The 25,131-nt window shown below is 35.8% G+C and overlaps 2 protein-coding genes and 1 pseudogene across 2 annotated transcripts; 2 read left to right on the top strand and 1 right to left on the bottom strand.

Annotated features, from left to right (window-relative positions):
* Positions 1-5,092: 5,092 nt before the first annotated feature.
* Positions 5,093-8,588, bottom strand: LOC132165598 (cytochrome P450 76T24-like). The gene is made up of 2 exons (XM_059576229.1): positions 7,645-8,588; positions 5,093-5,801 (listed from the first exon to the last, which is right to left on the bottom strand). The coding sequence occupies exons 1-2, from the start codon at positions 8,536-8,538 to the stop codon at positions 5,193-5,195; spliced, it is 1,503 nt and encodes a 500-aa protein (XP_059432212.1). The 5' UTR covers positions 8,539-8,588; the 3' UTR covers positions 5,093-5,192.
* Positions 8,589-13,491: 4,903 nt separating this feature from the next.
* On the top strand, positions 13,492-17,268 carry LOC132165114 (cytochrome P450 76T24-like; annotated as a pseudogene).
* Positions 17,269-19,974: 2,706 nt separating this feature from the next.
* On the top strand, positions 19,975-25,093 carry LOC132165115 (BEACH domain-containing protein C2-like). The gene is made up of 2 exons (XM_059575616.1): positions 19,975-20,157; positions 24,071-25,093. The coding sequence occupies exons 1-2, from the start codon at positions 19,975-19,977 to the stop codon at positions 25,091-25,093; spliced, it is 1,206 nt and encodes a 401-aa protein (XP_059431599.1).
* The last annotated feature ends 38 nt before the right edge of the window (positions 25,094-25,131 follow it).

The following is a 25,131-nucleotide window of genomic DNA, read 5'->3' on the forward strand; positions in this document are numbered from 1 at the left end:
TATCCTTCTAAGATAGCAGGAAAACCATAATATGACAAACCATAATTAATTGTGCCCTTTAAATATCTCAACAATCTAGAGATTGCATCCCAATGCTCAATACTAGGATTATGAGTATATCTACTCAATCTACCGACAGCATATGCAATATCAGGGCGTGTACAGTTTGTCAAGAACATTAAACTACCAATGATTTGTGCATATTTCTCTTGTGAAACACTATCACTATGATTCTTAACCAAATGTATTTTAGAATCATATGGTGTAGACATAGGTGAATAATCAAAGTGCTCAAATCTTTTTAGCATCTTTTCAACATAATGTGACTGAGATAAAGTAATACAATTATTATCTCTAAGAACTTTAATGCCCAATATAACATTAGCTTCACCCATGTCTTTCATATCAAAATTAGATGAAAGAAACCTTTTAGCTTCATGCACAACATTAATGTTGGTTCCAAAAATAAGCAAATCATAAACATATAAACAAATAATGACACCTTCATTATTACTAAACTTGCTATAAATGCATTTATCTCCACCGTTAATAGAATAAGCATTAGACAACATCACTTTGTCAAATTTTTCATGCCATTGTTTAGGAGCTTGTTTTAATCCGTACAAAGATTTCACCAATTTACAAACTTTGTGTTCTTGACCGGGGATTACAAGTCTCTCGGGTTGCTCCATATAAATTTCTTCTTCTAAATCACCATTTAAAAAGGCAGTCTTAACATCCATTTGATGTATCACAAATTTATAAATATAAACAATAGCAAACAATATTCTAATAGATGCAATTCTAGTAACCGGAAAATAAGTGTCAAAATAATCAACATTTTGCTTTTGCTTGTAGCCTTTAGCCACCAAGCGTGCCTTGTATTTATCTATTGTACCATCCGGTTTGAGTTTCTTCTTGAACACTCACTTACAACCAATTGGTTTGGTCTTAGGAGGTAACTCAACAAGTTCCCATGTATGGTTAGACATAATTGAATCTAATTCATTATTAATAGCTTCTAACCAAAAAGGTGCATCAATAGATTTAATTGCTTCATTATATCTAGGGCACGTCCTTCTTCCAGCTCCAAAGGGAATGAGCTCGAAATCTCTGCCTTTGAAGTCAATAACATCCTTCTCTAAAAACCTTTCGAGTGAAAAAAGAGTTGGGTTTGCCCATAGAGAATAACTTAGATAAGGAGGTTGCACAAAATGTGAGTTTTGTGCAACCAATAAGAAGATGACACCTAAGCTAAATTTACCAAACTTAAGTTTTTTAAAAAAAGGTCAACTACACCAGATTATATCACATATCAAATAAAAAATTAATTAATTAATTAATTATTTTTTTAAAAAAAAGGGGAATTGAAGGGAGATGAAGGGGTGGTTGGCTGGTCATCCCTCCCCCACTTGGGGTGGTCGCCAGCCACCACTAGGCCTAGGGGTGGCCGCGCGGCTACTCCCATGGCCTGGGGTGGCTCAAGCGGCCACCCCAGATTCGATCTGGGGTGGTTGGCTCAAGCTACCCCCGCTCTGGAGATGGGGAGTGTTAAAGTAATGGTTAAGTGATTAAATTTATCTCTTCCTATTAGCTTAAGCTTTCAGGATAATTGGTAATTTATCATGATATCATAACCTACCACAGTACGAATGGGACTCACACTACTTACCCCATAACAAGGAGCAAAAAAAATACTAGCCTGCATGTGAGGGAGGGTATTGAGGAATGATCTCACATTGCTTGTGGACAAGATCTTGGACAAGCTTATAAGGAATGTGCAACCCTCTTTTATTGAACCGGTTTTATGAGATGAGTTAGGCCCACAAATTTCTTTATGGATTATAAATTCTTTCATATAGCATCTACCTTTGTTAAGAAGATACTTTGAAAAATGAAGGCTAATAGAACAAATTATATTTTTATTTTTAGGGTTAATAACTTTTTTGGTACTTAGGTTTTAAGGTTTTTCCTTTTTCCCCCCTAGGTTTTAAAACGTTACTAATCTGGTAATTGGGTTTTAAGGTTTTTCCTTTTTCCCCCCTAGGTTTTAAAATGTTACTAATCTAGTACCTCACCTATGGGAAAAGACAAAATCAATACCTCCGTTATTTTCCGTCAGTCCTAACTAACGGAATTTCACATGTCACTCCCACAATACGCCACGTATCCTAAAATAAAAAATTAAAAAATTAAAAAAAAAAAAACTCTCTCTTGCATCATTTCTCCTTCTCCCTCTCCCTCATCGTCAACCCAACCCTCCTCCACCTCCTCACACTCTCTCTTTCCTCTTCCCTCTCCCCCTCACTAACAGGCGACGGCCGGCCACCGGATACCGCGAACGCAACCGGAAAACCCATCACCCAACCGGCCAAACTCACCCCCACTGGATTGACATAGGATGAAAAACATCGGTGGGTCACCTCTTTCTCTCTTATCCACGCCGGTAACCAAGGCAGGTCTTAGCCGGTTGAAGTTGAGGCTTGATTTTGGGTTATTTTTGTTTGATTTTATGGGTTGGGTTTTGTCCAATTTTTTTTTTTTTTTTTTTTTGTGGTGTTTTGGCCTTTTGGTCGATTGTTTTGTTTTGGTTGCGGTGGATTTGCCTTGTTTTGGGTTTCTAAGGGGTTGATTTGCTCTGTTTCTTAGTGTTTTGGGTGCTTCATTGATTTTCTGGGTATTCTTGGCCGAATGGGTGCTTTGTTGAGGAGAGTTGGGCAGATGACGAGGGAGAGGAAGAAGGAGATGGAGAAAGGATGCAGGAGAGAGCTTTATTTATTTATTTATTTTTTTTAGGACACATGGCGTATTGTGGGGGTGACACATGGAATTCCGTTAGTTGGAATTGACGAAAAATAACAGAGATATTGATTCTGTCTTTTCTCATAGGTGGGGTACTAGATCAGTAACGTTTTAAAATCTTGGGGGAAAAAAAGGAAAAACCTTAAAAACCCAAGTACCAAAAAAATTATTAAACCTTATTTTCATCTTGTAAAATGACAATTTCAGAATTTTAGAACAAAGAGCATAAACAAAGTAGTAATTTTCAAGTGCTCTTTAGTGAGCCTTTTATATAGAGAATGTTAGCTGAGTAATGCTAGAATGAGAACCAGTGACGTGAATTTTAAAATTACCATTAAATTTAAAATGAGGGTTAAATACTTAATACCCCATAAGGTTTGACAACTTTATTTTTGCTCCCCTTGGGTTTCGTTTTTATCACAGGAGATCCCTGTGGTTTTGATAAATGACCAAGTTAGTCTATCCGTTACTTGATTGTTAGTTGACCTAACAGACTGATACGTGGATCAATCAGATGTTGACACGTGACACCTATTTAATTTTTTAAAAAAAATTAAAAAACATTATTTATTCATTTATTTTAAAAAAAAAAAAAAAAAGAAAAGGAAAAAAAAATTGGGGTGTTAGCTTATGGGGGCACCCCCCTGGGCATAAGGGGTGGCGAAACCACCAGTACCCAGCGGGGTATTTCGGCTCACCAATTTTTTCCTTTTTGTTTTTTTTAAAAAAAAAAAATTTTAATTAATTTAAAAAAAAATTTTTTTTAATTTAGAAAAATTAAATAGGTTTCACGTGTTAACATCTGATTGGTCAACGTGTCAGTCTGTTAGGTTAACTAACAGTCAACTAACGGATGACTTAACTTGGTCATTTATCAAAACTACAGGGACTTCCTGTGATAAAAATGAAACCTCAGGGGTGTAAAAATAAAGTTGTCAAACCCCAGGGTATTAAGTATTTAACCCTTAAAATGATTATTATTAAATTTTAACTTATTAGTGATTTTAAAAGCCGTCGTGTTTGGGAGGGTACAAGGAGGACCAACTCTAGTCCTTATTCTAGTCCCCAAGCGGTAGCTCAATTGGATAGAGGCCACATCTCATAAAGCGAATATCACTTGTTTGAATCCCTCTTCCCTTGTTCGAATATGTAAAAAAAAATTCAAAAAATTATAGTCATCATTCTAACATTACTTGTAAGCTAATATTTAACGATTATAGAAGGGTCATGGACAAGGGACAAGATTCTCTCCGATTTATTTGAATTTGATAATATTCATCTAGTTATATTAAATGGATATTTTTGTCTTTTTATTTTTTTGAGGGAATAAAAATACCATTACAATATAAATAACTAGATATTATCAATTCAAATGAACATAACCAAAAAAAAAAAAAAAATCCTAATTTCATGGACATACAGTTATATAGGCGTAGAAAAAGAAGCGAAGAAATTGAATGGTCATTAAAGACTAACGGTTTATAGTTATAAACGCCGACAAGAAATTCAATGGTTCCAAACGTTCATATAACCCTTTAATAAAAAATTGTGCTAGCAAGAAATTCAATGCACTAACTTGAAGTCAAAGAAGAAAAAATGAGCTCAAAAGGTGTTTGTAACACACTAAACTACAACACTGCACTCATAAGCTAACACCCCAATAATTTTTTTTAGTCAATGAATACTTCACAAAAAGAAAAATAATTCTTAATACAGGAGTAATGATATATGCTATTCTTATGTCTTTCTTCTATTCACTTAAAATTGATGTAACTTTTAAAATTATTATTAAATTATAATCTATCACAAATTTAATAATAATTTTAAAAGTCACATTAATTTTAAATAGACAGAAAGGTAATGTTTACTCAAACTTGCAACTAATTAGACATGGAACTGGCATGAAGTTTGAATATATATATATATATATAGAACTAGCTCTCAACAAATTTTATTGAACATGCAATACTACAAACTCATTTCTTATACGACTTCTGTACAACTTAGTTGATGTAGCGTGCTTCAAACCATTGAATTAACATTTACTAAAGAACGCCCATAAATTCAATGATATATAGGCATTCTATATCAATCTAGCCGCACAATAATTGATCCTTCCAAAAACGCAAATCCTTCCAAAAACGTTTGTTTTATTGATCTTGTCCTGTTTTCCTTTGTATCCTGCTTAATTTGTCTTTGGTTTGGTTTAATCATTAATGAAATGTACTTAAACAAAAAAATAAAAATAAATAAGAGGTTTTGGAAGCAGGAAGAAGATAACAACTACAAATGAGGTACGGTAACTATATATCTATTATGCATATTCAAAATCCTTACATTACATTTACACACACACGTCCATTGACTATTATTTGTCTAACATTATAAAATTACACAGATTTGATGGGAATAGCCAGGAGGGGCTCAGCCTTATGCAAGGTAATGCCAAACATCTCTTTCATGTCAATATCTTTTGGCTTCATCCCATCTGCCAGCTTCCAGTTAAAGCCGTGGACAAGAGAGGCCAGCATCAAGTGCACCATCCGGTTGGCCATAGGCAATCCAGGGCAAATCCTTCTTCCAGCTCCAAAGGGAATGAGCTCAAAATCTCTCCCTTTGAAGTCAATTTCCTTGTCTAAAAACCTCTCTGGCAGAAACAAATTTGGGTTTTTCCATACGCTTGAATCCCGTCCCATTGCCCATACGTTTACTAGTATTTGTGCATTGATGGGCACGGTAAAGCCACACATCTCTACATCAGCCTCAGCCTTGTGGGGAACCAGGAAGGGTGCTGGCGGGTGCAACCTAAAGGTTTCTTTCACTATTGCCTGTAGATAAGGCAACTTTAAGATGTCCGATTCTTGAACAAGTCTGTCCTTGCCAAGCACTTCTTCAAGCTCTTTTCGGGCTTTTACCATTTTTTCAGGGCTGTGGAGTAACTCTGTCATCGCCCATTCCACTGTGCTTGATGTTGTGTCGATCCCTGCAAAAAATAAATCCTGACACGTACAAAGTTGTGTGAGAGCTAACTACTTAAGAAAACTTCACCTCAAAGCAAAAGCAAAAGCAAAAAAAAAAAAAAAAAAAAACTTCCCTTCAAAGAAAGCAGAAGTAATCAATAATTTTGCTGCAAAAGGATAGGGCTCACACGGAAGGAGTAATACAATTAACAGTAGTAATGAATAATTTTCTCATGTATTATTGACCTTTTTCTTTGGACAAAATTCTGCTGGTCCTCCAAATTGTGATGATAATTATCGATTTATGATTGAGAAAGCACTAGGCATTGTTGGGCAAAATTTTTATTCCCGGTAAGTTTTCATGCACCATTTTTCGAAAAACAATCAACATCAAAACATTAGAACTTTTTTCACTTTTTATATTACATCATTCAATTTTTTTTACTATTCAAATAAAAAAATCACTACAAAATAAATTTTTTTTATACCAAACATTATTATTTTTTTCACATTAATTTACATCAACTACAGTATTCAAGGAAAAAAGGCTTTAACAAACAAACCCCTTATCTCAAAAGTTGAATGAGATATTGATTTAATTATTTAATTACTTTTTTTTTTACTATTTAATTTGTTTTTGTTATAAGCTAGATTTAACTTATAAAATATTTAGGGATAACTTCACTCAGAACTTTTGAACTACCACACATTTTGAGAAGATTCCATAAATTTCAATAGTTCTTAATTTCACCACTGAACTTTCAATTTGATGCAATTGACCCGTTCATCAATTTTTGCCATTAAACCCTAACGAAAATCACTAAAAGGGCCTAATTATATCATCCAATTTTCGTTTAAAAAAATCAATTTGAAATGAAGGGTAAAATTGGCATTTTATAAAAGTTTCAAGGCTATAAAGGTCATCTCATCACTTTTAACATAAAAAAACTGACGAGGTAAATTGCATCAAATTGAAAGTTCGGATGTGAAATTTAAAGGTTTTGAAGTTTGATAGATTTTTTCAAATCGCGTGGTAGTTCAAAGGTTTTTTGTGAAGTTTTCCTTATTAAGTTACTATTTACCTTAAAAGCTTAAACCTTAATATTTGACCCACCTAATTTCCAAACTGTCGATGACAAAAGAAAAAATGGTCAGGCTATCCAAATTAATATAAATTGATAAAATTTTCCTGAAAATATAACTAGCCACCACCCATGCCAAAATAAATTTATGAATGAAGATTGTCTAAAATTTCTAAGACATTTAATCAAAGATTTATTTTGTCATAGGTGGCTAGTTATTATATTTTCAGGAATCTTGTATCACTTTGTATTTTCTAAATAAAAATAATTAAGGGAAATTATCCGTTCCCCCGATGAACTGCCACTCAACTACCATATACTCCCATCAACTACCAACTTTACATTATGATCCCATCAAACTATCATTTCATTACAAAAACCTTCATTTCGTCAGTCAAAGTCTTTAAGTCTGACAGTCAACCGTAAACAGTGTTGTGAACAGTACAGTCGACCGTCCGACTTAATGGCCTTAACTGACGGAATTGTGATTTTTGTAACGAAATGATAGTTTGATGGGGTCGTAATGTAAAGTTGGTAGTTGATGGTAGGAAATAGTCATCGTGTGATAGTTCATGGGAAAAGGATAATTTCCCCAAATAATTATGATTTTCTCACATCAACATTTATTATTATTAAAATATGGGTGGACTATATATAATAAAATATTAAGATTGTAATGAACTAAAAGTACAAGAATTTAATTTTTTTCCATAAAATACTCTATAAATTATTGAAAGTCTTCATCCTTATAAAGTTTATAACTTATAACGATCAAAATATGACCGAAAAGGAAAATTCACCTGAAGCAAATGTTTCATATGATCGCAGCTCAATTCTGCATCATCTTCTTCAACGAGATTGAGGAGAGAGTCAAGTACATCGCTGGTTGCCTTAGAACCCAGGGAAGATGCTCTTGATTGTAATCGTTTATCGATTATACCATCAAGAAAAACAAAAAACTTTCTGAAATAAATATTCATCCTTCGGCGTGCACCTTGTGGGTCAACTAAACGAAGTGCAGGGAAATAGTCTACAATATTCGGCCTTCCTGCTTCTTCCATGGCTCCCACTACGAGATCCAAGAACTCTTGGGATGCATTTGAACAATACTCTGCTAAGTCAGTGGAGAAAAATGTGTTGGATATGGCATTAAGGACCGTTGTGAAGGCTGCTCGACCAATATTTACCGCTTCACCACTATTACAATTTTCCTTAACGTGGTCTACTAGTTGTTGCACCTTTTTACATCGAATGGCTTCGGTGGAATCGAGCTGTTGTGGAAAGAATATTTGCTGGGCAGAAACTTTTCTGAGGCTTCTCCACTGAGCCGATGCGGGCAGCCATGCCATTGAATATTTATGGTGGTTGAATGCTCGGGCAGTGTCCTGGATGGTTCGGCTGGAGAAGACCTGGTCGTGTTTTTGAAGTGCTTCTTTGGCTAAGTCTGGAGAGGAAATTACTATGGTTGTCCTGCTCCCGAGCTTGAGAGTCATGAGGGGTCCATAAGTTTTTGAGAGCTTGGCAGCAGCTTGATGAGGTTGGTTGCCCAGCTGAAAGATGTTTCCGATGATCGGAAAAGGCTTGGGGCCTGGTGGGAGTTTGGGTGAACCAGAGTTCCGGCGTGCTAGACCGGAGGTGATATGAATGATTGCCCACAAAAAGGAAAGTGCCAGAACAAACGCTAGGTACTCCATTCACTGGATTTGGCTTTGCATAAGAAAGCAATATTGGGAGTTGTTTGCCATGATCAAAAGTGAGATGTCATATATATATTGGAAAAATCAACTTTATCTCATGAGTTTCATGAGTTTTTCAATTTGACTTTCAAAATTTAAAAAGTGGCAATATTCTTTCAATGTTTTAAAAATTTTCAATTTAAACCTTTCGTTAATAATTTTCATTAAATTGGACGAAAATCTCTAAAATTACATAATTACCTTCGGGCTTTTTTTAAAAAAAATTTATGTCCAATTTAACGAAAATTGTAACGGAAGGTTTAAATTAAAATTTTTAGAAATATTAGGGGATACATTGCCACATTTTAAATATTGAGGTTCAAATTAAAAAATTCCTAAAACTTCAATAAGGTAAATTGAATTTTTCATATATACTGGATATGAAATGACGATAATTTGGCTTCGGTTTGTGGAATGTTTGTCCGTTAGAAAATGAATATAAATATTTTATAAAAAAAGTGATGTCGATCTCGCGAAAGGCATTATTGGCAGGTTGGCTGGAAAGTCTTTCCGAGTGTCAGATTCCAAAATGTAATGATTGTACCCTGCATGCATATGTCGGCAGGATTTGGGAAATTTTCCCATACATCTCCAACCAAAAATAATAATGGAACCAATTAATCTAATCTGATCAACTTTAGCCAAGAATAATAAAACTTTTTATGAATGAGAATTATGAGACCCAGCTTAAAGCTAGAAGAAAAATCAAAACTAAATGGGAAACATACTTCTTATTTTTGAAGTATTACAACAATAGAAAAAACTTAGGTTTGACCACATTTGCACAAGATAGGAGAAGGTTTTGGTAAGACATGATGGAATGAGAGGCTTGGAAACATGCCTAGTAGGTATATATACAAGGGTTAGGGAAGGGTTCTAGAGTATTTTCACACATAACTAACAAGATAAATGTGACTTTTCATGTGACTAGGGAAAAACAACAAATTTGGATAAGAAATGATAATAATGCCTCATGGGAAGGTTTAAGGTTGTATTGAATGAGGGAAGTGGGTTGAATGAGGGAAGTGGTGGTTAGATGACTAAGATAGAAGGTGGTAAGGTGGAAATGCTGAACAATGAGAGAATGACAAGTGTCATCCATCATATACAAATGAGTTCCCCCACATTTAAACTTGATGCATGATATAAACCCAACTTTTTTACCCAACTTTGTTGGGCAAGGGTTAGGGAAGGGTTCTAGAGTATTCTCACTAGGGCTGTTAAATGAGCGAAGCGTCTCGCGAGTAAGCTTGGGCTCGGCTCGTATAAGCTCGGCTCGTGCTCGACTCAAATATTAAATGAAGCACTTCATGAACACAAATTCTAGCTCGAATATTAAACGAAGCAAGCTCGGCTCGACTCAATTAGGCTCGTGAGCAAGCTCGTACAAGCTCGTGTGTGTGTATATATATATATATATATATAAAAAACTAAGTAATACATAATTAATTATAAATCTCATAATTATTAAAATCTTAAAATTTCATTTATATTTAAGCATTAGAGAATGAAAAATTCTAAACCCTTCGTGATCAAAGAGAGAGAGAGAGAGCAATCATTAAAAAGACCTCGATTCAATTAGAACAGACCCAAACGAAAGGAAGAAGAATCAAGTAGAAACTGTTGAGAGAGATTGCAAAAGGCATAAACTATTGAAAAATCATACAAACCCAAACACTATCACTACCTGTTTGATGAGCGAGAGTGAGAGAGTGGGAAATGAGAGTTCAGGTGGAAGATGCGCTGTGACTGGTGAGGGGGATTGAGAGAGAGACGTTGAAAAAATAGTTTTTTGTAGAGAGCGTTGTCCTAATGCAGTCTGAATGCAACTTGTTAACTTGTCCCACATTGTTAAGAAAACATTAATCTCAAAGTTTGCTTTATCTATAAAAGGATGCATATCCTCTCTCTTTGAAACCAAATGCCTTGCCGTATTAACTCAGGTTCCATACTCGACTGGCCAGGTTAAGCAAATACTCATATGCAAACTAACTTCTTAAGCCGTTTAAGAGTACTTGAAGTTAATTTTTTTTTTTTTTAAACAAAAACATTAAATATAAGAGCCAGCTCACGAGCTGGCTTGGCTCAACTTATTAATAGCTCGAGCTCGATTTTTTTGGCTCGCCCTTGAGCTCGAGTAAAATTTAAACGAGCCAAGCCTGAACAAGGGAAGCTCGCTCAAGCTCGGCTCGTTTACACCCCTAATTCTCACACATAGTAGGTATATATACAAGGGTTAGGAAAGAGTTCTAGAGTATTCTCACACATAACTAACAAGATAAATGTGACTTTTCATGTGACTAAGGAAAAACAACAAATTTGGATAAGAAATGATAATAATGTCTCATGGGAAGGTTTAAGGTTGTATTGAAAAATGAAGTTGGTTGAATGAGGGAAGTGATGGTTAGATGACCAAGATAGAAGGTGGTAAGGTGGAAATGGTGAACAATGAGAGAATGACAAGTGTCATCCATCATATACAAATGAGTTCCCCTACATTTAAACTTGAGGCATGATACAAACCCAACTTTTTTGCCCAACATAAGTCCAACTTTTGCCTCTTTTTTTATTTTAAAAAAATAAAATAAAAAATAGAAAAAATGTCTGAAGCAACTCTATCTATTTTTTGTCTTTCTTTTGTTTGGTATTTTTTTAAAAATGAAAAATGATATTTTTCTTCATAATAATGACATTTTCTTTAAAAAAAAAAATGACATTATTATGAAGAAAAATATCATTTTTCATTTTTTTTAAAATACCAAATAAAAGAAAGACAAAAAATAGATAGGGTTGCTTCAGACGTTTTTTTTTTCATTGTTTTATTTTATTTTTTTTAAATTAAAAAAAAAGGGTAAAAGTTGGACTTATGTTGGGCAAAAAAGTTGGGCCTTTAGCATTTTTCTTTAAACTTACATAAAGGAAAAGATGAATGATAAAGACCCAACTTTTTTGCCCAACAAAAGTTCAACTTTTGCCTTTTTTTTTTTAAAAAAAAAAATTTTTAAAAAGAGAAATGCTAAAGTCCCAACTTTTTTGCCCAACAAAAGTCCAACTTTTACTTTTTATTTTTTTTTAAAAAAAAACCAAAATGAAAAATGGAAAAAATGTCTGAAGCAACCCTATCTATTTTTGGCCTTTCTTTTATTTAGTATTTTTTTAAAAATGAAAAATAGTATTTTTCTTCATAATAATGACATTTTCTTAAAAAAAAATGACATTATTATGAAAAAAATACCATTTTTCATTTTTAAAAAAATACCAAATAAAAGAAAGATAAAAAATAGATAGGGTTGCTTTAAACATTTTTTCCATTTTTTATTTTATTTTATTTTTTAAAAATAAATAAAGCAAAAGTTGGATTTTTGTTGGGCAAAAAAGTTGGGTCCCTATCATTCATCTTAAAAAAAATAAAATAAAACAATGGAAAAAAAAAATTTTACACGTAGGAGAGAAGTTGGCCATGAGTTAAATTTGTGTTGTGTCCGTATCAAACCTCCTGAAATATTGCCATATATTTCATGCCATATTAAGTGGCTGAAATGCCACCACAAGGTGAGTTGACCCAAAAAAAAAAAAAAAAAGGACAATATGGTATTGAGAAAAGAGAGGGAGAGATCGACTAGTGTGTGAGAGAAAAGAAAGTTTGAGAGAGAGAGAGGGAAAAGAAACACTGGAGTGGGGGAGAAGTGAGAAGAAAAAAAAAGAGAAATCATGAGCGAGATGGAGAAACTACTGTAAGCACAGAGAGAAGAAGTGGAACAAAGGAAGAAAATGAGCAGGGACAAGGGCAAGAAAACTGTAAAAACTACTTGTTAGAATTTTTATTTTTTTTCAAATTTTTTTTTGTAGGGTTAAGGTAGCCTGCCCACCCCTACCTATATCTTCCACTGTGTTGTGGCGTATTTAGTACGTTAAACGACTATTTTATTAAAAAAAATAGCCCCTACCTATATCTTTCACTGTGCTGTGGCGTATTTGGTATGTAAAACGACTATTTTATTAAAAAAAATAGCCCCTACCTATATCTTTCACTGTGCTGTGGCGTATTTGGTATGTAAAACGACTATTTTATTAAAAAATATAGCCCCTACCTATATTTTTCACTGTGCTGTGGCGTATTTGGTACGTAAAACAATGACTATTTTATTAAAAAAATAAGTAGTTATTATTGAGAATTTTTTTTTAAAAAAAGTAGAGCGGAACATCTATTTATGTTTCGTGGTTTAATAACAACACATATACTCTCATTAAAATTGAACATAAATTATTAAAATACTCGAGATATATAAAATAATAATGGTAAAAATAAGAAAGAAAAAAAAATTCCCTTCTTGGTATAATAACATAGGCAACCCTTATCCATTTTGTAAAACTCATGACATTCTCAATTATACAATTACGAAGTTTACAGAACACGTTTTGGTATCAAAAGCTCATCGCATAATAAGTTTTATAATAATTTATTTATTAAATCGTGGACTTTTGCAATAACATTGAGGATTTTGATCATTCATGACGTAGTCTCCAATAATTGCTTCATTGGTTGTAGTCTACGTCTCATTAAGTAGAGGTGACTAGATTGAATCGGTATTTCTATTTTATTTGTCATTCTTTATACTTTTGTGTATATAGAGTTAGCTTCATTTACTTCCATTGTCATTTAGTAAACTTTGCAATAAATCAAAAAGCAATTTCTCTTATCTTGTACAATAATTGAGATGCATTGTACATTGCTGACTTGGTCATGTGTGCATGTTTTTTCTGCTTTACTCAATCATGTGCTGCAAATAACGTAAAAAATCATCTTTTAAAATGATTTTTTGTCATGTTTCTCTGACCAAATTGCCTTTATAGATTAGTGATCTGATCATATCCCATTATTATCTTATATCTGAAGGCAAAATTGAGTGAATGGAGTACCTACCATTTATTCTGGCAGTTTCCTCTGTGTGGGGATTCATTCATCTGCTCATCTCTGGTCTACGACGCCGGAACTCTGGCTCACCCGGACTCCCCCCCGGGGCCCAGGCCTTTTCCGATCATTGGAAACATCTTGCAGCTGGGCAAGTTAATAAAATATATAAATATATTAAATATAATATAAAGAGAGAAGAAAGAGAGCGGAAGTATGTAATAGACTACATTGTATTGACACTAATTAATTAAAGAGTATTACAGATGTCTCTATTTATAAAGAGATTATGAGTGATAAGCAAGTAACCTAATAGACTAAAGGAAAGGTAAACCTAGTAGGCTAAGAAAACCCTAGAATCAATAAGGAAGTAAATATCCTTAGAATAATAAATAACCATAACATAATATTCTTAACATTAATATACAATCCCATGAAACATGGAGGAGGAAATCATGGAATTGTTGCATTGTCTGGATATGCTTGATCTGATTAGATTTTGTCTTCTAACACTCTCGTGCAAACTGATGGCAGTAACTTCCTTCAGTTTAATAAACAAAAAGTAATTGGTAGTTTGTCAATTGAATCTTGCCATAAACCACCAGGGGCGGATGGATCTCGCCGTAAAAAATCAAGGGGCTGTCGGGTCTCGCCGTAAAACATCATTGGGCAGACGGATCTTGCTACAAATTACCGAGGGACGGTCGGATCACACAGCAAATACCAAGGGCCGGTCAAATCACGCCGCAGAACCACTAATGGATGTCAGATTTTCACTGCAAACTACCAAAAACCTGAAACTAGGATGAGTAGTGACCAAGAAGAGAAGAGCCAACATGGCTTGAATGAGCCCGGGTTTTGGTTGTTACCTAGGCTAGAGACATGAAAAAGGCCTGGATTTTAGGCATTACCATAAGGCCAAGACATTGGGCCAACAATGGGCCATATTGAAAATGACAAACTATGGATTGAAGTGAACCTTGGGTTTTAGATATTACCTCAAGGTCAAAAAAGATGGTTTTTTTTTTTTTTTTTTTTTTGTGGCAATAAACTCTCTTGATGGAGGAAAGGACGCCGGCACAAGGTAGTCCGGGAACATCTGATGAAGGTGCGACAAAGCTGTTCGGTGTTGATAGAGATGAGTCGGAGAGGATAGTGGTTGCTGGGCTAGGCGGTGGCGATTGGGCTGTGAGAGGAAGATCGGCGTGGCAAAAAACTCCACAGGACCCTTTGGATCAAACACTAGCGTAAGCCGGTTGCTCTGGAACCAAAGACACTTCATCTTGTTCAAATTCTTATCTCACAACAGGGCATTTTTCTTCTTTTCTCTCTAAGCCAAGATCGACGGAATGAAGGTTGGAAGATCAACGGCACGGCTAGAATGGTGGCAGGCGGCGCTGAAAGGCTGTTGTGCGGCGGAAGGGAGCAGGGGCTTCACAGGCTTGGATGGCGGCAGTGACTGGATGGGGCGAATAGGAAACGGGGCTAGGATGCCGGATCCGGTAGTAACAGTGGCGGCTGGACAGCTGCGTGTTGGTGGAGACTCCAAAGGCGAACGACACTGTGCAGTTCTACAAGGCCATGTTCAGTGCTGAGGAAGGTGTGACGGCTGGGCGGCGACAGGCTGGACTTCAACTGGCTTGGCGGCGACGAGCTGGATGGAGCCATGGAAGGCCAGACATAGTGTGGGAACCGCTGGGCTGTGAGCGGGAATGGAAGACGGTGGCTGGAGGCGTTCACCCGGTGTTAGTGAAGGGGCAGCGGATGAGTGGGACGCAACCGTGCAAATTTTTTTTTTTTTTTTTCAAGAAACAAAAAATAAATTGAAGGAAAAAGAAATTCACAGGACCATTAGATCGTACAATGGCGTTAGCCTATGTCTTTGATACCATGATAAAATATATAAATATATTAAATATAATATAAAGAGAGAGAAGAGAGAGAGAAGAAAGAGAGTGGAAGTATGTAATAGACTACATTGTATTGAGACTAATTAATTAAAGAGTATTACAGAGGTCTCTATTTATAGAGAGGTTATGAGTGATAAATAAGTAACCTAGTAGACTAAGGAAAGGTAAACCTAGTAAGCTAAAGAAACCCTAGAATCAATAAGGAAGTAAATATTACTAGAATAATAAATAATTCTATCATAATATTCTTACCATTAGTATACAATCCCATAAAACATGGAGGAGGAAATCATGAGATTGTTGCATTGTTTGGATATGCTTGATCTTATTAGATTTTGTCTTCTAACACAAGCTGCCTCATGAAGCTGCTGCCAAACTCTCAAAAACTTATGGATCCCTCATGACTCTTAAGCTTGGAAGCAGGACAACCATAGTCATTTCCTCTCCAGATCTTGCCAAAGAAGCATTGCAAAAACACGACCACGTCTTCTCCGGCCGAACTGTCACGGACTCCACTCGAGCACTCGACCACCACAAATTTTCAATTGCGTAGCAGCCCGCATCGGCTTATAGGAGAAACCTCAGAAAAGTTTCTACCACGCAAATATTTGTTCCAAAAAGGCTTGATTCCACCCAAGCAATTCGAAGAAAAAAGGTGCAAGAACTAGTAGATTTCGTTGAAGAAAATTGCGGCAATGGTCAGGCTTTGGATATTGGTCGAGCAGCCTTCACAACCGTCCTTAACTCCATCTCAAACACATTTTTCTCCGCTGATTTGGCAGATTTTTGTTCAAATGCATCCCAAGAGTTCCAGAGTCTTATACTGCGCATGATGGAAGAAGCTGGAACGCCAAATATTGCAGACTACTTCCCAGCACTTAGTCTACTTGACCCACAAGGTGCATGCCGAAGGATGTTGGTTTATTCTACAAAATTGTTTGGGATTCTGGATGCTATAATCACTAAACGAGTACAATTAAGGGCATCGTCAAGGGGTTGTATGGCAAGCAGCGATGTACTTAATTCCCTCCTCAATCACGTTGAAGAAGATAATTCAGAATTGAGCTACGACGATATTAAACATTTGCTTGTGGTGATTTAACTACTACCTTTCTTGATTTTTGCTTCAAAACCATATATATATATATAGTTGTCTTTCTCATTATAATTGTTTTTCAATTAAATTTTATTTTAGGATTTATTTGCTGCGGGGATCGACACAACAGCAATCACGGTAGAATGGGCGATGGCAGAGTTACTCTACAACCCAAAAAAATGGCAAAAGCCCGGAAAGAGCTTGAAGAAGTGCTTGGCAAGGACGGGGTTGTTCAAGAATCGGACATCTCAAAGCTACCTTACCTGCAGGCAATAGTGAAAGAAAACATTAGGTTGCACCCAACAGCGCCTTTCGTAGTTCCCCACAAAGCTGAGGCTGACGTAGAGATGTGTGGCTTCACCATCCCCAAGAATGCACAAATACTAGTAAATGTGTGGGCAATGGGACGAGATTCAAGCATATGGCCAAACCCAACTCTTTTTTCACCTGAAAGGTTTTTAGAGAAGGACGTTATTGACTTCAAAGGTAGAGATTTCGAGCTTATTCCCTTTGGTGCTAGAAGAAGGATGTGCCCTGGATTGCCTTTGGCAAACCGGATGGTGCATTTGATGTTGGCCTCTCTTGTCCACCACTTCAAAATTGGAAGCTTGCTGATGGGATGAAACCAGAAAATATCAACATGAGAGAGATGTTTGGGCTTTCCTTACATGGAGCCGAGCCCCTCCGAGCTATTCCCATCAAATTAGTGTAACTTTGATTTCTTTTGTCTTTAAGCCTAGTACGGATGTACTGCATGTGCATGTGTAGATGCATCATGTGGCCTCTACGTACCTTCAAACCGTAGCTTAGCCCCCTAGCTAGGTTAACCCAGGGTTGTGACGTGCTTGGAAGTGCTATATCGTATTGTGTATTTGTTTATGATTGTTTTATTTGCTGCTTTGGGGACCGAGTACTAATAATACAAAGAAACTAAAGTTTTCTAAGAATTCTCACAAATATATATGATGTAACTTTTAAAATCACATTTGAAAGAATTTTAGAAGGACTCTAGTCCTCCTTATTAGAAATCATACGTTTCAAATTGTTGAGAACGTGGGTGAATTGAAGGACATCAAGTTAGAGCTTCAATAAAATACTTCATTCATTATTATAATAAGCTTTGTTACATTAATATTTATAGACTATCAACTTATTTGCGAAAAATGTTTTTCGCTAAAAACATACTTCCAGGCGTGTACGAAAAATCATAAATATTTTTTATATTTGCTTTCAATCATATTAATTACCTATAAAAATAGGCATTTATTCACAACATAAAAATAATAATATAAAATAATTAAAAACTAACCTAACAATTTGAATTCCAGCAAGTTTGGCTATGGTTTGGTGGGGTTTGACTGTGGTTTGTCGGGGTTCAACAGAGTCCCAGTGGTGGTCCAGTGGTTTGTGAAGGATAAATTTAAACTCGAAAAACGGTTTACAATTTTTTTTTTTAAAAAAATAGACCATTTTCGAAACTAAGAAAGCTTTTTTGGTCAAATATAAAATATTTTTTGTTTAACTATTATTTTTTGGTTTGTGCCAAACATTCAAAAAATATTTTATGTTGAAACAAGCACAGTATAAGGGTTACAATTGACAACTATTAAGTGAACACCAATGCTTGAAGAATACTAATGAGATAAAACCCCTAAAGCATGTATCCTTCTTCTTCAAAGTAACCTTTACTACTAAAAAAGAAAAAGGCTTCTTCCCTCCTAGACTTAGATAGATTTTCTTGACGGACGCCTTCCACGGATAGTCTTTATATTTGTTAGTTGTTAATGCCAAAAATTAACCTGCGATTATGCACGTTCAATCTTCGATCTGAGATCCCTACAAAATAAGCAAACATCTGAGTGGTGTGCCGTGTAGGGGAGAGTGGGCGACAACACCACCTCCTATAGTTAAGTCAGTAGAGGTATAAAACAGAAAATGAAAGAGATTGATGATCATGCAACTATGCAAGCATACAGGATCCTTGCCTTTAGCCAACCTTTATATAGATGTGGTATTGGTTTGATTGCATGCCAGGGACGTTAGAAAGTATTTTCATAATTATGGTGGATTTGTTATCTCTTTGATGCCATGTGCCTCAAGTTAGGTGCAAGGTCCCTAAGTGGCCATAAAATCAAGTTTAGGCTATTTGAATATTGGGCCGACTCATTATTGGGCCAGTGGAAAATGTAAGCCCCAATTCAGTAGTCCCATTCCCTTTGACTACTTAGGCCTTCCATTGGGAATTCCTAACTTTAATAGAAACATAGCAACATGTAGTCTGTAGATAATAAAAGATAGCAGGTGTGGATAGTTGTTAGCTCTACTCCGTCAATTATTGTATCAATAGTATTCTCTACCTCCTCTAAATGCATTAAATTATTACTGCTTATTTTATCATGCTTTATTTAATAAATGTTTTTTTCTACATGTTACACTATTATTTCTTCTTAAAATGTATCATTGTATATATAATATATATAAATGCTCTAAATGTTAAGATGGTTTACAGAATGAACCTAGCTAATATCATTCTAACTAATATCTCACTCAAGAGGATTGAGATCCACTGCAATAGTGGAGAATTGCCAGTGGATTTTTTTTGGAATTCTGGCCATTCATTTTCATCGAACAGCCACAAATTCGCCACATGTCCCACTCAGTATAAAATAATAAAATATTATGTAAATTTTAAAAATTAATATAAAATAAACTAATAAAATAATTTTTTTTAAAACATGAGGTGGTTCGGCCGCCCCATTTTCCACCTAGGGGGTGCCCGGCCACCCCAACTCAGTCGACCCCACCCTCAACCGGCCATTGGGTGATATTATAATATTTTATAAAAAAATGCTACACATCCCAAATTTTCTTTTCAAAAGTTGGTTCTCAAATGATGTGTCTTCATCCCATAAATTGGTGACATACTTTCCAAAATAATAAATCTCACAAGATGGTGACACATCATTTAACTTTTGAGAAAAAAAAATTGAAATGTATAACACTCCTCTAAAGCCCAAACAAATTACAAATGTAAACGGCTACATTTTTGTATTTCTCAAGAAACTGAAGAAAAAACAATGGAACCGTGTTTTGGCGCCCACACAGCACACCACCCCTCTACCTGCTGGTTATGGCTGGGGCTGGCTGAATAATATATTCAAAACAAAACTATTCAAATAAAAATTCATTAATATATCACCTTCATCTAATCGTTATTGGACCTAAAGCTAAAGCTACATATCATGACAAGCCTTTGTCAAAGAGAGAGAGTTGTGAGACAACCAAAGTTCAAAAAGATTCACAGCAGTGAGACTTCCTGATTTCAAAGATATATACGGCTGTCCAACAGCAAACATGGGGCGTGTTAGTATATTTTCTCCATCTTTCACGGCATTAATCCCGCATGGCAGATTGCTTTGTTCAACGTGCCTCTTGTTGTTCATCGTAATTTCACCTCCTCACCCGGCTCGCGAGCAATGGAAGCTGAGAGAATCCTGAGGTCACGGTTTAAGAATGTCAATGCCGACTTACACTCGGAGATTATTCTCGTGACGGAAGAAGGCTCGCCGGCAACAGTTTCACACGATCCAACAGCAAGAGCTGCATGGGAATCTCGAAGATTCCTCAAGTTCCCTAGGAACTACGATCAATGCAGAAAGGTCATCCAGATTAGTGGTCGTATCAGTTTCTTCAGAAGGACAAACAACTCTTTAAAACAGTCCATGACATAAAAAGCACAAGGCTGCATATCTATGAATGTGTTGTAATTAGACCTGCATCTCAAAGAATTTGGATCTAAGATGTAATTTTGTGACAAAAATTTGCACTTGTATCCATGACTATATGAAAAACATAATTATCACTTTTTCTCAATCAGATGCCTTGCAAATTTTGAAATAATACAAATATTCATACAATTAATATACAGCATCTTATGTTGGTAGTAAAAAATTGCTATCAGTATCTTAACTGGGCTTATGTGTCAGTCTAATATAAAAACTAAAAGGAACCTAATAGAGAGATGCTCACAATCACAACCATGTAAAAAGGAAAAGCATAAGATCAAAGATAAAACATGCCAATAATCTACAAAGAAATATACCTTCAAAAAGCATCTTGTATGCCTCCAATAAGCGATTGGCAGCCGGGCCAAACCCATGGAGCTGTGGTAACTCCATCATGTGCGTCCAGGGACGAATTTCCTACAAAGAAAAGAAAAAATGAAATTCATAAACTGTGGAACAGTATGTGAGTGTAGAGCTACAAGCATAGCAAGAAAGTTCTACTGAAAGATTCCTGGGAATAATAAATGAATGTCAAAAAATTTCACAGCGGTTGTAAAAAAATTCAACAGATTCTATCTTTTAGAACTTTTCAACTAAGGATAAGGCTGCAACAAATGGTAAAAAACTCCTTAGGCCAATCAAACCGTATATGTGAATGTGAAATTTATGAAAAAGCATTACAATTCATCAGGTGAAAGCATATAAATTAAAACATCCAGCAATTATATAGCATGATTCTTCAATTAGTTGGCACAAGTAAACGGAAAAGTGAGATAGCAAACATTCCAAAAGCAAAGGAAGAGCAGGCCAGACCTTGGTGTAACAGCCCCCAGCTTTCCTCTCGGCTTTTAATAGCCATTCTTCAGACACCCCATTAATTCATTTGCAGCATCCAAAATCATTTTTCCGATACTGCAGCAAGGCCTTACAAAGTTTAGCTGTATGGCAAGAAAGTGGACTAAAGCTTAGCTGTCATACAAATGGGCTGGAATTGTAAAGGTCTAATCGTGAGTTTGTCCTATGAGCAGGGTGGAGGTTGAAAACACATGTCATATATTGTGGTGTTGTCCTTCTCCATGTGGTGTGTGGGGAGAATGCCCTTGAAAAATTTAAAAATGCGTTAGAGGTGGTGATGATTTTTTTCAGGTGTTTGGTTAGATTTGGAATTTTTCTGAAAATGTAGAGATTAATTATTAGCTACAATTGTACGTAGAAATGATGTTGTCTATGGGGGAGATCCTATGCACCTAGCTCAACTTGTTAAATGTGCGAAAGAAGTGACAGAGGCCTATAGTGCAGCGGAAAGAGGGAAACATAAGGAGGAAAGAAGACAAGATAGTGGTATCCCTAAGTGGAAGGCCCCTCCAAATTAATGGTGTGTACAAAAATAAGTTGGGATACAACAATCGACAAACCCATAAAATTGATGGGTGCGGGCCTAATTGTTAGGGATGCAATGTGGGGAAGGTTTGGGCATCAATGTGCACGTCTGTCTGGTATATTACTAATCATATGTCGGAGGCTTATGCAACTTGGAAGGCGGTGTTATTCAGTAGAGATCTTAGTATAACAAAGAGTATTCTGGAAAGTGATGCTCTAAAGGTAGTTTATGCTTTTCGAGGTGAAAATCAATTGTGGTATATATATGGTACGTTGATAGAGAATTCTAAGATTGTTTTGCACAATTATCAAACTTGGAGTGTGGAGCATACTAGAAGAGAAACAAATATGAGGCCGCATAGTTTGGCAAAGGCGGCGATCCAAACATTTGGAGAAAAAATTTGGTGAATAAGTACCCTGAATTTCTTCATGACGTTGTTATTGCTGATAGTTGTAATCTTTGATTTATTATTAATGAATGAAATTTCACTTTTTTTAAAAAAAAAAAAAAAAAAAATCTACCTTTCAAAGTTTGCATTCTTAGAACATTTTCAATAAATTAGGTAAAAGTTTTATAAAAGCTAATATGATAATTTTTTTTTTTTCAGAGTTATAATTTTGCTATTCACTCTGGCACATGGATAAAAATTATAAGGAATACTAATCCAATGAAAGCACAGAAAAGAGGAAGATTTGGGCACTAATACCCAACTTTGATGTCCAACAACCTTTTAGAAAGCGAATCCGACTTCTGTGCAGTAGTGAAAAACTACCACACAGATGTTGCCTAAAATGGTACTGTTTCGGGAAAAAGGATACCGTTTTGAGCAATTAAAAAGTAGGAATAAATAATAAATAATAAAAAATTCATTAAAGCTTAAAAATTATTTAAAAAATAATAATAATAATTAAAAAACTAAAAATATTAAAAAATTAAAACCAAAAACAAAAAAAAAAACAAAAAAAAAACAAAAATGGGGTGGGGGTGGCCGGCCACCCAAAAAGGCCAAAAGAACAAAATAAAGTTTGAGGATTTGGTTTTGGGCAAGGGCTATGGGTGTGGCCGAGCCACCCCATTGCTGTGGATTTCCCAATACAAAGCAGGAAGAAGCAAAGCCATAGGCAGTTTTCTGTCAACCCAAACAAAACCTACCAATCCAAAACCGGCTGCTCCGCTCTTTGTATATATGTCTCTGTCTTTTTCTATCCCTTGACTCAATCTAATGCATCTGAGCATCTCCACCTTTTCCCTCTCTCTCTCTCTCTCCCTCTCTCTTGTGGCATCTGTATTTGCAAAAAGTTCAAGAATGCTGTTTTATAGTTCTGGGTAGCTTTAGATGTGAAATTGGATTCCAATCTTTCGGATTTTAGCGCTTTGGGCAGTTTCATTTTATGGGTTTTCTTCAAATTAATCTATTCAATTGTTGGGGTATGATTTCACTTCTACTTCCCTCAATGTTTTCCTCAACCAGTAGGTGGTGACAATTTTCTCACCTGGGTGTTTGTGTTTTTGTCTTCGAAAGAGAACAGCCTTTGATTGATGGAACCAAATGGTTTAGGTGGTGGGATGTTTCTGAACATTGGTTTCTGGGTGGTCCGGCCACCACCCAAAAACCAAACCCTCAATTTTTTTTTTTGGTGGACGGCCACCCCTTGGCCAAAATGGGTGGCCTACCGCTCCAGCCCAATTTTATTTATTTTTTTGTTTTAGTTTTAATTTTTAAATATTTTTAGTTTTTTAATTATTATTATTTTTTATAATTTTTAAATTTTAATAAATTTTTTATTATTTGTTTTTTATTCCTACTTTTTTACTGCCTAAAACAGTACTGTTTGGGCAATAGCATCTGTGTGGTACTACCGCACAAAAGTCGGATCCGATTTGCAATAAGTTGATATGTTAAGAGGTAAAGAGTTGTTTTTACAGAATAATAAAAGTAACTCTACGAATAACGAATGGTATGCTTTTGGGCTTTAAAAAATGGAGGGCTCTCCTTAACCAGGCCAGAGATAGTATCTGTTTCCTTTTTCTTGCATTCCATTTCCCACTAAATCCGCGTGGGGTTTCTTTTAGGGTTTTCCCCCGTAGTTCGTTGGATCAGTTAGTTAATTTTCAATTCTTGAAAACTTCATTTGGTGTACATGCAAAGTTTCTAGCTGAAACATCACTCTACCTTCTATTAAATAAGTGAATTACGTGTTTAATTCCTTAGTTTAAATTGGTTATGACTCTGATTTTTTTTTAATCTTTGTAGGTAGCTTGACATGTATATAGTGTGAATGAGTATTTGTTAGATTTATGAAGCAATATTAATATGGAAGAAGAAGAAGAAGAAACAAAAAAAGTCATGGAAGTTTCTGAGAATTGAAGGATCCAGATAGTCATGAAGTAACCAGTGGTGTGCAGGATAGTGTAGGATCTTCTTACCATGAAAATAGCGATACTACCAATGGAATTGGTGCAGAGATTGAAGATAAAAATGTAGTTTTTCTAGGAGTTGATTATGTGACTACAGTTGTGGATGAAGAACAGTTTGAGCAGGTATCTTTGAAAGATCAAGAAAAGTTGGCTGGTGAATCTCAAGGTGGTAATCTGGATTCAAAGTACTCTCCAAATTCAGATCATGTAAGACACTCATCCGATCAGTTTGAAGATGCTTCTCAATTATCTGGCACATTTGGGGCAGAAATTGATTCTCCTGCAGTTGCTGAGATGAAGCATGATCACCCTCTATCAGGCCCTGGGCAAGAGAGACAATTAGGTCATACCATCAAGCAATCCTCCTTGTCGACCAGTCTTGATTCTGCTGCATATTCTCCCATTGGTTCACCACCAAAGCCTAGGCCAAAAGCTGTTATGCCGAATGTGTCTCCAGAGTTGTTGCATTTAGTGGATTCTGCAATTATGGGGAAGCCTGAAAGTTTGGACAAACTAAAGAATATTGTGAGTGGTGAGGATAATTTTGGAAGTGGGGATGAAATGGACAGCGTTGCATTCCTGGTAGTTGATTCACTTCTTGCGACAATGGGTGGTGTTGAAAGTTTTGAAGAGGATGAGGATAACAATCCTCCTAGTGTTATGCTAAACTCCCGGGCTGCCATAGTGGCGGGCGAGTTTATTCCTTGGCTTCCATGGGTAGGTGATACTGAGGTTATCTTGTCACCTAGGACACGTATGGTTAGGGGATTGCTTGCTATATTACGAGCTTGCACGAGAAATAGAGCAATGTGCTCATTGGCTGGTTTGTTAGGAGCTCTTTTAAACTCGGCAGAGAAGATTTTTGTTCAGGAAGTTGGTTCGACAGAGCAAATGAGATGGGATGGAACTCCTTTATGCTACTGCATCCAATACTTAGCTGGGCATTCACTCAGTGTTGTTGATTTGCATAGATGGTTTCAAGTCGTTACAAGAACGCTTACCACTGTATAGGCTACTCGCTTAATGCTTGCCTTGGAGAAAGCAATGCG

Source organism: Corylus avellana, chromosome ca11, assembly GCF_901000735.1.
Source record: "Corylus avellana chromosome ca11, CavTom2PMs-1.0".
Lineage (NCBI taxonomy): Eukaryota > Viridiplantae > Streptophyta > Magnoliopsida > Fagales > Betulaceae > Corylus > Corylus avellana.

What these genes read in the sequence shown, in the direction of transcription:
- LOC132165598 (XM_059576229.1), bottom strand. Translation starts at nt 8,538, where the DNA reads ATGGAGTACCTAGCGTTTGTTCTGGCACTTTCCTTTTTGTGGGCAATC. An exon ending in ATATGAAACATTTGCTTCAG is followed by an intron (nt 5,802 to 7,644) that starts GTGAATTTTCCT and finishes TGTACGTGTCAG; the next exon opens with GATTTATTTTTTGCAGGGAT.
- LOC132165115 (XM_059575616.1), top strand. Translation starts at nt 19,975, where the DNA reads ATGGAAGCTGAGAGAATCCTGAGGTCACGGTTTAAGAATGTCAATGCC. An exon ending in ACTACGATCAATGCAGAAAG is followed by an intron (nt 20,158 to 24,070) that starts GTCATCCAGATT and finishes AGTGGTGTGCAG; the next exon opens with GATAGTGTAGGATCTTCTTA.